General features: G+C 35.7%; 1 protein-coding gene across 14 annotated transcripts in view; it reads right to left on the minus strand.

Moving 5' to 3' along the window:
• The window catches only part of EPB41L5 (erythrocyte membrane protein band 4.1 like 5), a 167,482-nt gene that overhangs the window by 87,678 nt on the left and 63,217 nt on the right, over nt 1–16,587 (minus strand). For 9 of the 14 annotated variants that reach the window (XM_086349564.1, XM_086349563.1, XM_086349598.1 and 6 more), the window contains 6 exons: nt 14,968–15,037; nt 10,463–10,632; nt 8,890–8,996; nt 7,258–7,285; nt 1,201–1,243; nt 690–796 (listed from right to left, as the gene is read on the minus strand). In XM_086349564.1, the coding sequence (XP_086205690.1) occupies nt 690–796; nt 1,201–1,243; nt 7,258–7,285; nt 8,890–8,996; nt 10,463–10,632; nt 14,968–15,037 (525 nt within the window). The remainder of the gene's footprint in view (nt 1–689; nt 797–1,200; nt 1,244–7,257; nt 7,286–8,889; nt 8,997–10,462; nt 10,633–14,967; nt 15,038–16,587) is intronic. The other 5 variants (XM_086349565.1, XM_086349580.1, XM_086349566.1 and 2 more) reach the window with 1 other exon arrangement.

Consider the following 16,587-nt stretch of genomic DNA (forward strand, 5'->3'; position numbering starts at 1 on the left):
ACAGACAAAACTTGAACAGATGATGCCCAACATGACCACTCAATCAAATAATCCCCAAGGAGCCCCCCAGGCCACATATATTTATTTGGGAAGGGATGAAACCCCTGGATTAATCCCATAAGCCACAAAGTATCCATATTTGTACACTCACTATTAGTCTAAAAAAAAAAAACAAAAAAAACAGACCCTGGGACTCTAAACAAAGGAAGTATCTTCCCATCATTAGATTATTTCTCCACCCCTTCCCCATGGAATATTTCATGCTTTGTTCTATTGGACTATAATTATGGTTCTGTTTTGGCTTTATCTCCTCCAGTCTTTAATAAAGAAACCACATCCAAAGCAATAGCATCATATTGTGTAGAATAACATGGAATGAAGACATGATCCTTATGGATCTGGGAAAAGGTCCTATCAAGTAGCACTAAAGTCTTTTTCAACAGAAAACCACTGCCACTCCCAGCTCACACTAACCAGTCAGGAGAGCCATCTCACAGGCTTCACTGACACTGTCACCCTGCTTCATCTGCATCCCTAACTCATCCCAAAAACAACATGCTTTTTTTGTCACCTTACAAATATGAATAATTTGCTTTCAATCATATTTCAAGTAGTCTAAGATTATGGCTGGGGATTCAGAACACCCTTAGGCAAGCAACACTTTATTTTGGTTTAATGAATAAACGAACCATTTCTTGTCATGCTGGTCTGCTCCAGGACTCTTTGGAAGATTCTCGACCTCCACTACCACAGGACCAGGAGGAATCACAGGCACAGTGGACCTCACACCCCAAGCCTTTGGACAAAAATTATAAAAGATCTCTTCACCAGTAAGTAGAATATTAACATGAAATACTAGCTACACAGTGAGCAGATACAACAGTAATAAACATAGCAATAAACAAATGCTTGAAAGTTATATACCACCTTTGGGACAGATAATCATCTAACTGAATATTGGTATTTTTTCATTTTACAGGATTTACAAGGTCAGAAAATGTTTTATTATAACATTAAAACCTTTTCTAACATCTTAAGAGAATAAAGTAACAGGTCTCATACTGTTGAGCCATTTTACAGATAAAAAGAAAATGCACAAAATTTTTCTGAGGTTACACCAGTATGAAAACTGAATTAATAATACTATTGTTTATCATATTGATAGTGTTCTGGTGTTTTAGAAGCTTAATACTCTCTTACCTGTTGGGAACCATTACTCTGAGCTGAAACATTGTTGTGAACACTGTAATGGGGGAAAAAAAAAATAAAGAAAAAAATTACCATGAGCACCCAAAATTAAGAATGGACGATGTCCAGAATACATCTGCTTTTACTGGCAAACACTTTTCTGCTCATATGATATTCCCATATACCTGTATTCTACTTGTGCTTTAGATATATACGTCACTATTAATCTTGTTTATTCACTGGACAACATCTGTCAAAGACAACAAAATAAAGACAGCTGCACAAATGATTCCTTAAGGCATTAAGTACAAACACCCACACAAACTTACCTGTCACTTCTTCTGTATATTCCTACCCTCTAAAGATTTTCCAAGGTCATTCAGCATTTTATAACTCAATAGACCTTACTATAAACTTAGAAGCTTCTCTATACACCCTTCTCCTCCAAATGATTTGTAAGTATGCATTTAAATCTTTAGTTTAGACTGTGCTCATTCCCTTCCCACTACCCCCAAAAAAGCACTTAAAAAAACTCAGCATATAATACAACATAATAAACAGAAACAAACCTCAAAGCTGGCAAAAAAAAGAACAAACATTCAACAAGAACCCAAAGATGAGATACTAACACAACAGAGTAAAGTAAATAAAAGAGTTTACTGACTTCAGACCTTCTAAAATGAGCATAACTAGTATCCCGAGAAAAGGAATTCAGCTAAGGTAACTGAAAATATATTCAGTGTCATTAAAAAAAAAAAAAAAAAACTTCTCTGAAAGTGAGAAAAATAATCTATAGATTTAACAAGAACATTGTATTCCAAGGAGATGAAATGTAGAATTAAATACATTCAGTTCCTTATTGTTATACTGCTGACCTTCAAGAACAAGGAAACACTTCAGAGAAGAGTTTAAGGAGATGTAAAAGCACATCACTGCCAGTATCAGGCTAGCACAGAGTTCTCCATGGCAATCCTCAAAGAATACCATACCCAGCCAGGATGTCATGCCAGCAACAGGAAATGGGCAAAGCTTCACAAACACAAAATAAACTCTGAATACAGGATCCAGGAGCCTTCTCAGAGAGGGAGAACAAAACATAAGTAAATGATGATGAAAGACAACCAATTAAGAAAGAACTCAAGATGAAAAGGCCTTGCTAAAAGGCTGGGGGAGGAAGAGTAACCATTTTATATCTCATATTTTACTAACCACAGCTCTATTACAAGTCAAGTCAGCAGAACAAGCACCTCTACTGCCTGGATTCAAATCAAAACAGCACCACTAGCTTTGCTCTCTGAACTGCAGTTTCCTTATTTGCATGGAGCTCTTAGCAAAGCACAAAGAACAGTGACAAATACAACTAAACAAACAAACAAATTAAATCTTTTAAAATATATATGTTTAGTGTAGAATCTGTTGCCAGAGCCACTGGGAAACAAAACACCTGTCAGGCAGAATTTCTTTTACTAATCTTGCTGTAATTCCCAAAACACACTGTATTATATTAAGGAACTCTTAAATCTCCACGTTAATGAAAACCCACTCAATCTGTATGGTTCAGAAATGACACATTACTCTGTGGCCCTTTGGTTACACTCTGAAGCTTTTCTTTGAACTGGGAATAACTCCAGTAGGTGATAGGTAAAAGATGAAGAAATACCATGAGAGAAAAAAAAAGCACTTATAATAAGTGATACAGGACTCTCACTCCCTATTTTAGAACAACATGGAAGACAGGAAGCACTGTTTTCTCATCACTCCGCTAGTATGAAAGTAACAGATTACTTTTCGTTACTGACCCAATGCAGCTCCTTTTTAAAGAAATGTTTTGCTCTAATGCCTTCTCTATGTATCACTTCTTACACCATTTCTTCTTTTCCTCTTTTCTGTCTTCAAGTCTGTTCACTAAGTCTGTGCAAGAAGTACTAATAAATGAAATGTGAACTGTCCTTTAAAATGTCACCTCTTCCTAAGATAGTTTACATTGTCAAGACCCATGAGGGAGTAGTTAGAAACTAACCTCAGCCAATTTAAAAACCTGTTATTCAAACAAGCACAGTTTTTCAGGTCAAATAGTTGTGCTTTTTCAAACAGTACTGTTTTCCATGGTTCACTGGAGAAGCTGCTCATGCAAACAGAAACCCAAGGGCAGGAATGAAAGGGCATTCCTGCCAGTCCCAGCTCAGGGTCTCTCAAGCACTGTCAGGAGCAGAGCTCAGTAACTTTCAGGAGAGTGGCCCTCCTCTACATTTCATTCCTAAAAATTTATTCTAATTAAAAAGTAATAAAGTATCTGCTTAAATACCCCATTTTTGCTCTGTTTTCCAGAGCCAAAAGCATTGTTCAGGAAGACACAGTAAAATTTAACTAAGGTTAAACCAATCTCAATTCTAGAAAAGAGACTATATAGTCATATTCACTTTTTGGTCAGAAATATGTATTTCAGAAAAATTAAAAGGAGGACAAACTCCTGCAAATAAAATAAGTTAATTTTTCAACTACATATCACTGCTTGAACGCTTTCTTTTACATTTCTGCAAGAACCTCTTCACTTTAAGTTCTAATATTCTGTCCCAGCCTGTTTTTCAGGGAAGCAAAACATGATTAATTAAACAAACAAAAGACAAAATACTTTACACGGAACACCTCTTAACATTTCTCCACCATTCTTAAAAGCATAGCCTAAAAATAAACCCAAGAAAAACTAAAGTGCATAGCTCAGAAAACACAGAAAATGTTTTTACCTAACTAAAAATTCACAGGGCTTCTCTGGTGGCTCAGATGGTAATGCATCTGCCTGCAATGAAGGAGACTTGAGTTCAATCCTTGGGTTGGGAAGATCCCTGGAGAAGGAAATGGCAACCCACTCCAGTACTCTTGACTGGAAAATCCCATGGACAGAGGAGCCTGGTGAGATACAGTCCATGGGACTGCAAAGAGCCAGACACGACTCAGCAACTTAAGACTTTCACTCTCAAAAACTTACAGTAGACAAAATCTCTCACCTTTCTCCTTACTCTACTGATTTATTTATTGTTAACAGCTTACTGACAGCTAAAGGAACTTTAGAGGAATCCTTACTCAAAAAGCAGAGTGCTTCTGTGATGAGTCACTAATCATAGCCTGGCTTTACTGGCTTTCTAAATGAAAACAAAACTGAATACGACATCGCAAGGTGAGACCAATCCTACTCAGCACCCAAAACAACTCCTTCTGAAGGAGCTCTAGTTATACATCTGCTGCACAGGAGATTATACAATTTTTTTTTTTTTTTTAAATGAGAACGAAACTAGATTTGTATGTCTTGAATCTGATAGTTTACCAGGCATTCCAGGAGGCTCTGCTTCACACCAATGGTTGAGAAGCATTACATGAAACTACACTACTACTACTAACTGAGTCATCAGAAGCAGGACTTCAAGAATCATGGTCTGAAGACGGGGCAAATCCTCTTCCCAGCAAAACAAACATTTGGCTGGTGAAATTGTTTTTAAAAAAATCATTAAAAGAATACATCAAATGGAGACATTTATTCAAGACAATCTACTCAGTCTGAAAGCTGAGTCTGGAATCTGAAACTCAGTTTTCTCTCCTCCTGGTTCTCCTGTGTTCAGTGCTGTGGGGGCCTTACTCCAGGTGGGTGAGGCCAAGAAGACAATTTGCTCCCTGCATCCAGAATGTAAATCAGCTATTTTAAATATACCTGAGAAGTAAAGAAACCACATGTGAAAAAATAAAAGTATGACAACACTGTGTTCACAAATAAAGAGTATTTTAAACAGAGAAATTATCTTTAAAAAAAAGAAAATTCTGGAGTTGAAATGTACCGTAACTGGAACAAAAAGTTCACTAGAGGAACACACAGCAGATTTTAGCAGACAAGAGAACCAGTAGCTTGAAGGTAGGTCAAATGAGATGATCTAGTCTGAGGGACAGAAAGAAAAAGAATGAGGGAACATGAACAGACTCGGAGGTCTGCAGGTCCCATCAGGAGAGCAACATGCATGTAATGGGAGTCCTGGAAGGAGAGGAGAAAGAGCAGGGGAAAAAATGTGAGAAATAATAAGTAAAAATTTTCCAAATTTGATAAAAACAGCTAAGCCATGGAAAAGCAACCAGAAGGGAACTGGACTGACCACACTTTTATCTGACTAAGTAGACTTTAATACAAAACAGTTACTAGAAAAAGAGAGGAAGAATAAAATAATCATAAACAACATATGCACCTCACAGGAAGTTCCAAATACATGAAGCACAAAGAAAGAACCAGACAACTAACTGGAGACTTTAACAGTCCACATTTCATAAAGGATAGGACTAGCCCAAGATCAATGATGAAATGGAAGTGAACAACAGTAACAATCAAGTAGACCTAACATATCTACAGGACATGACACTCAACAGCAGAATAAACAGTATTCTCAAGTACACATACATGAACCATTTTCCAAGATAAACTACATGCTGGGCCATAAAATAGGCTTTACAACTGTAAAGGGATCAAAATCATGTGAAGTACATTCTATAACCACAATGGAACAAAATAGAGAGAGAGGAAAATTTAACATACAAATGTGTATGTTAAGCAAGATACTCCCGAGCAGTCAATAGGCCAAAGAAGCTATCACAAGAGAAATCAGAAAATAATTTGAAGGAATAAAAATGAAAATACAACAAAACAAAACTTATGAAATATGATTAAAGCAGTGCTTGGAGAGAAATTCACAGCTATAAATGTTATATTAAAACAATAAAGATCTCAAATCCCAATAAACTGATATTCCACCTAAAGACACCAGAAAAAGAAAACTAAATAAAAAGCAAGCAGAAGGAATGAAATAATATACCAGAGAGAAAGTTAACAAAATAGGATATAGAGCAAAACCAAAAGCTGGCTGAAACCAAATGAAACCAAAAGCTGGTTCTTCAAACAGGCCAACAAAACTGAGAAACCTTTATCTAGAGTGATCAAGGGAAAAAGAAACTCAAAGAACTGAAATCAGAAATTAATGAGGGGTGTGTGTGCTCAGTCATTCAGTCGTGTTCAGCTCTTTTTGACCCCATGGACTGTAGCTCGCCAGGCTCTTCTGTCCATGGGATTTTTCAGGCAAGAATCCTGGAGTAGGTTGCCATTTCCTCCTCCAGGAGATCTTCCCCACCCAGGAATTAAACCCGTGTCTCTTGCGTCTCCTGCATTAGCAGGCAGGTTCTTTACCACTGTGCCACCTGGGAGTCCTGAATGAGGGGACATCACCACAAAGCTTACAAAAATAAAATGGAAAAGAGAAAAATATGAACAACTGTATGCCATAAATTAGATTATTTAGGTAAAATGGAAAAATTCCGGAAAAACACAAACTCCTAAACTGATTCAAGATAAAAATTAAATATGAATATATCTACAACAAGAAACTGAACTGGAAATTTTAAAATGTGACATAAATAAAGCCCAGGCCAGATGGTTTTAATGGTGAATTCTACCATATATTTAAAGAATTCTTTACAAATTCTGCCCTAAAATTAGAAGGAAATATTCCCCAACTCATTCTATGAAGCCAGAACCACCCAGATAAAGACAGTACAAGAAAACTACAGACCAGTGTCTTTGATGATACAGACACACAAATCCACAACAAAACTAGTGAACCAAATCCAGCAACATATAACATAAAGAAAGACTATACACCATGACCAAGTGGGATTTACCCCAGGAGTAAAATGAACTGCTTATCTACAAATCAACCTTTGTTCTTCGAGCTCCCTGAGAGCAAGGGTGACAGTGTATTCATCTGCATATCCTCAGTCACACACCAATAACAAATGTATGTCATTCTCAATATGAACAGCACAACTAACCAACCCACTCTTTTTCTTTAAATAGCTTTATTTTTGTTGTGCCAACTTTACCTGGCACTATGTATTCATTTGTTCCCTGCCATGTCTGCCATGCTCAGGGACAAGGAAACACTCTGACGGGCCTTCAACAAATATTTGTTACATTAATGACAGCAACTACAGAAATGTTAAAACATTCTAGTATCAACCCCTAAAGAGCAAGACATTACCCACCTGAGTTCTTCAGGTTTTCCTGTACCTGCTGACAGAAAAAAGAAAACATCCCATTAGTTTCCCTCCAACATGATAAACTGCTTTACCATTTTTTTTTTTTAACTTTTTGTCCCACAGCACAGCATGCAGGATCTTAGTTCTTCAACCAGTGACTGAACCTGTGCCCCCTGCACTGGAAGCACGGAGTCTTAACTGCTGGACCACCAAGGGAAGTGACTACAAAAGTAAACCCTAACTGCTTTGTAAGCTATTTTCCACTATATTTAAAAATCTTCATTTCACAAAAGTGTTCTAGGGTTCATGCCATTAAAGTGAGTAATGACAATTATTTCCAATTTTTAAATAAGGCAATGAAATAAGTATAAATAAAAAAGAATCATCTGCAAGCCTCCAGAATAAGCTGATAGCGAAAAATCATCAGTGGAGTCTATGAGGTAATTAAGGATATTAAACAAACTGAAACGGTTTCATTTATAGCTACATATTAATTTATAGGTACATCAAAACATATGACTATAAGTCAGTTTTCTGAAAAAACTGATATTGCCAATATCAGATCATGGCAATTATTTATAACTCTGACACTGGACATACTTAAAATGCAATCTGGGGACTTCCCTGGTGGTCCAGTGGCTGGGACTCCGTTCACAATGCAGGGGCCTGGGTTTGAGCCCTAGTTAGGGAACTAGATCCCACATGCTGCAACTAAGAACTCACATGCCGCAACAGGGACTGAGGACCCAAGTGCCACAACTAAGACCCAGCACTGCCAAATAAATAATTTTTAAAAATTCAACTCTGATTTCAAACAATCACAAGTTTTAGCTTACTGGTCAAAGTAAACCACTCTTTGTATTATATAATTAAAGTAACAAACAACCAGGAACATTTAAGAATTTGGAAATGTCTATGTACAATGTACACTGATGATTAAATATAAAAATTAAACTTAACAGAATCTTTAGTATTATAACACAATACAAAATAATCTTTACTTAAAATTTATTCATCATATACCAATGTTTTAAAAAATACTTAAGGGAGATCTGAAAGTCAAAAAGGGAGGGAAGATGTTGTTCTACAGAAGAACTAAAAGAGTAAGAACAAAAACTGAACACAAACTTAGCACAGTGTCTGAACTGTGACTGCTGCTGCTAAGTCACTTCAGTCGTGTCCGACTCTGTGCGACCCCATAGACGGCAGCCCACCAGGCTCCCCCGTCTCTGGGATTCTCCAGGCAAGAACACTGGAGTGGGTTGCCATTTCCTTCTCCAATGCATGAAAGTGAAAAGTGAAAGTGAAGTTGCTCACTCGTGTCTGACCCTCAGCGACCCCATGGACTCCGGCCTTCCCAGCTCCTCCATCCATGGGATTTTCCAGGCAGAAGTACTGGAGTAGGGTGCTACTGCCTTCTCCGGAACTGTGACTAGCTTCAAGCTTAACCTCAGCAACAGTATAGGCAGTTTTTCCCCTTGTATTTTTAAAAACTGATTATGCCAGAAGCAAATGCAATTATTTAAATAAGAGTACTTTAGTACTCCTGATATAACAGAGATAAGAAGACTGAGACATCTTTCCCTCCAGTCAATAATACAGCACAAGATAAACTGTCAGGACAGGGCTGCATTTCACCTTTCACTTGCAGAGTTCGTCGAGAATACCGCTTGCTTGGCCTTCTTTCAAAGGATGTTGATCTTCTTGCTTTATTGGTCTTAGTGGTCTGATACTCAGTTTTCCCACTAAAATAAAAGAGACATTTAACAGGAACAAGAGAATTTCAGGCTTACAGTAACCAGATACACAAAATGAGGTTTTCCTTAAAAGAACCCTCCTGAACTTTATCAAAATAGTCTTGATGACTCTCTTTATCACACCATTCTTTTCACTCTTCAGGCTTGTGTGAAAGATGCAACACAAGTTATATTGTTTTTTCCTAATTATGCACATCACCTAATAATATATTAAGTAAGTTTGAAATATCTGTGCTTTTATAGAACGCCTCTCTTTCCCACCCACACTCCTCAATGCAAGATGTACAATTAACTCAAGATTTTCCATTACTTTCTCTAACTGTGATATGCTTTTCAGAAGACTTTTTCAGAAATATTAAAACTATTTTAATATTTAATACTTATCTTTATTGACATTTAAATTTTTCCAAAATGCCCCCCTTTTAATGTAAGTAAAACAGAAGCTCTCTTACGTGAATTCCATGCACAGTCAACTTGCCACATTACTGATATTATCCATTCCTTCTTTAAATCATACTGAAACATGCTGAAAACTCACCAACAATAAGCTACTCTGAGTAAACCAAAACATTTCTAGCTTATGACTAAGAAACATGGAGTATGCAAGAACAATGGAATGTCAGGTTTATAGGGACCAGAAATATTATCCAGATTAATATCCCACTAGTACACCATACTCATTTTCTACATGGTATCCAGCTGCTGGATGAAGACTACTTAAAACTCCTACTAAGTGGATTTAAACTAGGGGTTAATTAATACATAAAGCAAACATTAATGTTCATCAACAGATGAAAGGATAAGGAAGATGTGGTATTGGTACAAAGACACAATAGACTATTACTCAGCCATAAAGAAGAATGAAATAATGCCATTTGTAGCAACATGGGTGGACCTGAAGGGTATTATGCTAAGTGAAATAAGTCAGAAAGAGAATGATACTCTATGACAGTACTTATACATGGAATCTAAAAAGTAAACGAGTGAACGGAACAGACTCGCAGACACAGAGAACAAACTAGTGGTTACCAGTGGGGAGAGGGAAGGGAGGTGGGCAAAAGACAGGTAGAGGATTAAGAGGTACAAACTACTTTGCATAAAATAAACAAGCTACAAGGATATAGCATACAACACAGGGACTATGGTCAGTATTTTATATAACTAAACTGTTTTTAACAGGAAAAATTCTGTTAAATTACTCCTTAAAAAAAAAGAAAACATCAAGAGGGATATGGAATCCATTACACCATTACAATATTCTCTTATCTTTTCAAGACATTACAACCAATAACAACATATACCATTTTTTCTTCTACTTTGGCCAAAGAAAAACTCTGGCAAACTGATTCATCTTTCTATGCTCTAGTTTTCACATCTGCAAATGAGGAACCGGGCTACATTTTCTGGCCTCTATGAAATTATGAAAGATACAGCAAACAGCCACAAACATTCACCTGTATCTAAACCGTGATCCTAATCGAATAAATCCTGATCGATGAGAATTCTTTTGGACAGGGCCTCGCAGGCGGAAGAAGGCATGATGCTCCACAGCACATTTCCATAAATGTTTGCATGCTTTGGGATGATCCAGTCTAAAGACAAACGTATGCTCCTGCTCCTTGCCCTGAAAAAGAAACGGATGTTAACAGAGGTAATTTTTAACTCAGATACTCCTGTCATCTGTTATTCAGCTACAAATACAACCACAGCAATATCAAGGAACAAATACTAATAAAGCATTTGGTTTTCTCCCTGAAACTCTGATACTCTCTAGAGCTACCTACAAAGAAAGGCAGAGTTAAAATCAAGCTGTCCATTTTCTCAGCCAATATAAAATTATTCCTTAAAGTTTCCTCTAGTTACACGATTTCATTTCTCAGAGATATTAAATGAACCTTTCTCTGCCATACTTCAGGATAAATGAATGTATAATTATAATTAAAAGGTTCACAGAAGATATGGCAATATACATAACAGCCTTAAAAATGGCCACATTCCTGGTCCTAGTAACCATCCTCACAGGAATCAAATTATACTAGTTAATATCCATAGCCACTTTTCTACGAATTTCACATGAATTGTCTCAATGAGTAGATACTATCAGTAGCTCCATTTTACAGATAAGAAAACTGAGGATCAAGAAATTAAGCCCAACATCACAAAGTTAGTAAGAAAAGAAACTAGAGTTTGAACCTCACCATTGAGACACCAGCACCTACATTTGTAACAACTAAGCTATAATGTGTCTCAAGGGGAAGACTTTCACAACCAAAATTTACACCCCAAGATTTTCTTCAATCTCATTTATAAAAGTAAAAACTGGCATAAAACCCTAAATGTTCAAAACATGAGAAATGTAATCAAGTAAACAATAACATTATTTAAACAGTACACAAATAGATAAATGAATAAAAGATAAATGAACTAATGCACTACTGGTGATTCAAGTTGCAGAATGTGATACATAGGTTAAAGTGAATGAACTAGAACTACATGGCTACAGATGCTTAGGTAAAATGAGCAAGTTACCAAAAAAAAAAAAACCCCACCTTAATGTATATAATATATGTAATATACATATATATGCAGATTTCTAAAACATTCTACCATGTGTCATGATGTGGTTATATTTACAAAAGGTTAGAAAATATGAGACTGATACCCTGAAAGAATGAAGAAGAAAGGGACACGCTTTGGCTTAGACGTTAGCTGTATAAAATATACTTTTATTAATTTATCTAGTTCTAAAAGGGATCTGAAGCAGCAATGCCAAAAATGTTAAATCGAAGTGAGTAAAATGGTTAACAGTTTCAATTATACTTCTCAGTATATTTTTTAATAATATTTTGTCATTTAAAATACTTCATAAACTTCATCCATAGTTTCTTAATAACCTTGATACAGGCAGAGATCCTTATACTTAAGACACAAAACATAACACTAGTCACAAAGGAAAAAATGTATAAACTACATTCCATTCCATTACAATCTTTTTTATCCAAAAGATACTAATAAAGGAGTCAAAAGGCAAACCAAGGTGAAGCTAGTTACAACATGTGTATCTCACAAAGAAGTGACACCCAGATATAAAAAGAACTTCCTTGGTGAGATGAAAAATACACAACCCAACAGAAAAATGAATGAAAAACTTAAACAGGCATTTCTTAAAAAAGAATATCCAAACATCCAACAAATGTAAGTAAGTGCTATACTGAAACTGTCATCAAGTAAAACCCTAAAATGATTCCTCAACCAGAATGGATGAAATGAGAAAAAGAACACTGAACACGAGCAAAACAAGAGCAGATTAAACTCTCACACACTCCAGGTGGGAGAGCAGTTCACTTGTGTAGACACTGGCCAACAGTCCAGCTGTTTCCATAAAAGCCAAACACACGCACATCCAGGGTTCAGGGTAGCACTCTTAACACCAGCCAAAAACTAAAAAAAAACTCAAATGTCCATTAGTAGCAGGATAGATAAATACTGGTCTATTCATGTAACTGTACACTATACAACAGTAGGAATGAGCCAACTACAGCCACCTCCTACAGCAGGGCTGAAAGCTCACAATCACAGCCCTGAAATACAGAAGGAAGACTCAAGGAGAACAGTCTCAGTGAGGGACATTTATACCAAGGTCAAAAGTCAGGTGAGTGGTTATCCTTGGTCAACTGGACCTGGAGGGGCACACAAGGGAAATTCCCTTATTCTGCTGGAATTCTATTTTCTCACCCTGGTACTGGTCATAAAAGTGTACATAAAAACTCAAGCTGTACATTTATTCTTACACTTTTCTGAATGTATGTTATATTTCAATGAAATGTATCAACAAAAACTACACAAAGAAAAAATAAAACAAAAAACAAAACATGAAAAAATGTCTTTCTCAAGACAGGGAAAAGCCTTCTGTGACATAAAACCCAGGATCCATAAAAGATGAATATATTTGCCTACTTAAAAAGTCTTAAAGTACATGACAAACCCCACAATAAGAACCGTTAAAGGACAAACAACTATTAGATAAACTATTTATAATGTCAGTGACAAAGGGCAAAACCTGTAAGAAAAAGGCCAATAACCCAAAGAAAAATCGGCAAAGGAATAGACAGTTTGAAGAAAAGGAAATCAAGCAATTCAAATGTATGACAAGATGTTCAGTATCACTCACAAAACCAGAAATAAAATTTAAACCTACAATGAAATTCCATTTTTTTTTAACCTTTCAGATACAAATGCGATTAATTCCCTCCTAGAGGTAAGCCTGAACACTGAAAACTATGCAAGTTGGTAGGATCACTCTACATCCAGGACAAATGCACATAAGCATTTAATCCCACAAATCCCCCTCAAGGACATTATTCTATAGATACTTGCCAATGTATAAATTATATGTAGTTAATAGTGAATAAATGTCAATTAATGGTAACTGATTAGAGTGCAGCGTACACTAGAACACTATGCAGTTTAGTTTGCTTTTATAAGAATGGAGAACAACTTTACATACTGATATAGAAAACATTCCAAGTTAGAACATAAAGTTTAAAAAGGATAAGCAGGAGAACAGTGCATAAGCGTGGCAACCTCTGCATAGAAATGATATACACATTTGCTTGTATATATGTATAAAACACCTTCAAAAATATATCTAAGAAGTTAATACTGTGTTAGATTAAATCTGAAATTTCATCAATTCTAAGATGTACAATTATGTTATGGCCCAATAAGTATCACCAATTAAACTATGACCATATTTTTTATCATATAGAACTGTATCTTATTCTTCCTGAGTGATTCCTTTAGATTTAGATACAAATATCATTTAATCACATCTGTGCTTAAATAAAAAGGAAAATATTTTGTAAATCAGATTGTCTTTAGATGTGAAACCTGACTCTTCTGAAGCATTTTCAACTCATTTGTCAATAATATAATGATCATCTGTGCCATCAAGACATTTCTTTTTTAAATGCTCGATTATTGTCTCTGATATTCCTCCAAGCTGTGTGACAGGGTAATGCTTTGCATGTATCTCAGTAATACAACTGAAAACTTTCCAAAAACTTGAAATTGTTTTATCTAATTTTCAGGATCTCCTTTTTTCAGGTTCTGCTAAGTAGCCCTACTCACACTTCACTGTGCATACACATCTTTTTAACATTTGACCTGTTTGCTTTTATTTATATCTGTCTATATATTTCCAATGTTATTACTTGGCATGAAATAAAATTACTCACAATTCCGTGGTTTTTGAAAATGTACAGAGTCATGCAACCATCACCAAAATCAGGATACAGAATAGTTCTCTCAACCCCCAAATTTCTTGTGCTGTTTCTTTGCAGTCAAGCCTCCTCACACACCCAGTCCCAAAGGATCAGTGAGTGATTCCCTATTCCTGTAAGGGCTGCCTTTCCTAGACTGTCACAGAATGGAATCATATAGTCATAATCTTTTAATCAGACTACTTACCCTTAGCATAATTCATTTGAGATTCATTCATGTTGTTATGAGTTTATCAATTAGGAACTAGATTTAACTGAAAAACAGATTATCCTTAGTATAGAAGGCTTTATTAAAAAATATTAGGTACATCTTTTTGATTAATCTTTTTTGATCATGAACTAAAGGCACAAGGCCATTTAGATATAATTTTTTATACACTTGAGATACACACTCATCAACAAAGGAACAAGAACAGTCTTTTATTTAATCTTTAATCTTAAAGACAGAAAACTACAGTTTGAAGATGGTGTGACATAAAGCGAGGAATTACATTATTAATTTTACTAAGTTTCTGTTCTATGACTATAGAACAGTGTGACATAAAGCAAGGAATTACATTATTAATTTTACTAAGTTTCTGTTCTATGACTATAGAACAGTGTGTTTCCCCTTTTAGAGAATTAAGTTACCATATAACACAGTCACTGTTAAATATGTAATACAATATAATTCCTACCTGATCATCATCTTCTACAACCACCAACGTTAGTTTATTCTTCTTAAAATCCAATCTGGTTATCTTGGGCCTATAACAATATGAGAATAACAGCCAGATTTCAAATAAATGTTCTCAAAGTTTAAAAAATTTGCTGTTACTTCAAGTGCATTGATCATCTAACTTCTGAATTGAAAGCTGGTAAAAGGGTAAACATAACCTGAAATGCTCAGCGAAAACATCTCCAATCTAAAAAATAGTTAAGATAACAGAAAAAAATTTAAAAAGCAATACCTTTGGCAAAACTTATGCTGCATATATTTAAGACATTAAAAATGTTAAGGAAAAAATGAAATGAAGAAAAAAAAAAAAATATATATATATATATCATATATAGTCACAAGTTCCTATGGTAGAAGAAATTTTCCAAGGCTAATAATGTTATAGCAGCACAGGAACTGGACACAAGAAAAAAGATAAAAGATTTCTAAAAGGCATTAAAAAAACCCAGATTACTGATTTTCAACTCTTTTCTATAGCCACTTTATGGTCAAAGACATCTGTAATTTAAAAAAAAAAAAAATTTAAACCTCACTTTATGGCCTACTTTCCAACTTCATCTCCCACAAATCCTAAGCAATCCACTGAACTTATCTCTGTGCTTCTATGAACTGTGAGTGTGAAAACAACATGACTCTCATCAATTTTTAAATATATCTTACATAAAATAGAATTGCACAATAGATCTTATTTACAAGACCTGTACTAAAACAAGGAGTAAAGAAATGTAATAGGAGAATCTGGCACTTAGGTGTAACAAATTCTTACACAATGCCGAGTAAGTGGCAGGTGCTCTCGTGTTTTATGTGGTGTATTAATTCAACAGATTTTTATGAGGTAGTACACAAGATGCTCTCCTTATCTCTCGACCTGGAGTTTCTCGGGCCATAAGAATGTTCCATCTGCCCCAGGGCAGGCTAGAAAGGTCAGAGAGTTAACACATAAAGAACTAGGGAGATACACAGCCCATCAAGGGACAATTATAAATAGGTGTTACATTCAAATCTCCCAAGGAACCTCTAGGCGATGCAAAAACAAATGAAATACTATCTTCAACTTTTTAAGGTAAAATAATTTTACATCTAAAAGTCCATTCTCAGCCCAATTATCAAGAAAGCATAAGAGAAGACTAAATAATTTTAAGGCATCCAAGGATTCAAATAATTTACCTCTAATAGTCTTTTCTTAAGCATCACCTAAGGATATATATCAGAAAAACAAAAGCAAAGAAAGGAAAATGTGGAAGACAACATAGATTCATAACTGAGGAAACAGGAAAAAGAAGTCCCAAGACAGAGAGCAGCTTGGAAGAGTCAACAATTACAACTGGAAAACAGCCATCTCAGGAAACCCTGGAGAATTTGAAATAATTTAAGATGCTGGGAAAGATTGAAGACGGGAGGAGAAGGGGACAACAGAAGATAAGATGGTTGGATGGCATCACGGACTCAATGGACATGAGTCTGAGTGAACTCTGGGAGTTGGTGATGGACAGGGAGGCCTGGAGTGCTGCAGTCCATGGGGTCGCAAATAGTCGGACACGACTGAGCGACTGGACTGAACTGGAGAAGACAAAGGCAG

This window comes from Bos grunniens, chromosome 2 (genome assembly GCF_055505025.1).
Source record: "Bos grunniens cultivar Pamir isolate PY7600 chromosome 2, Bosgru_T2T1.0, whole genome shotgun sequence".
Taxonomy (NCBI): domain Eukaryota; kingdom Metazoa; phylum Chordata; class Mammalia; order Artiodactyla; family Bovidae; genus Bos; species Bos grunniens.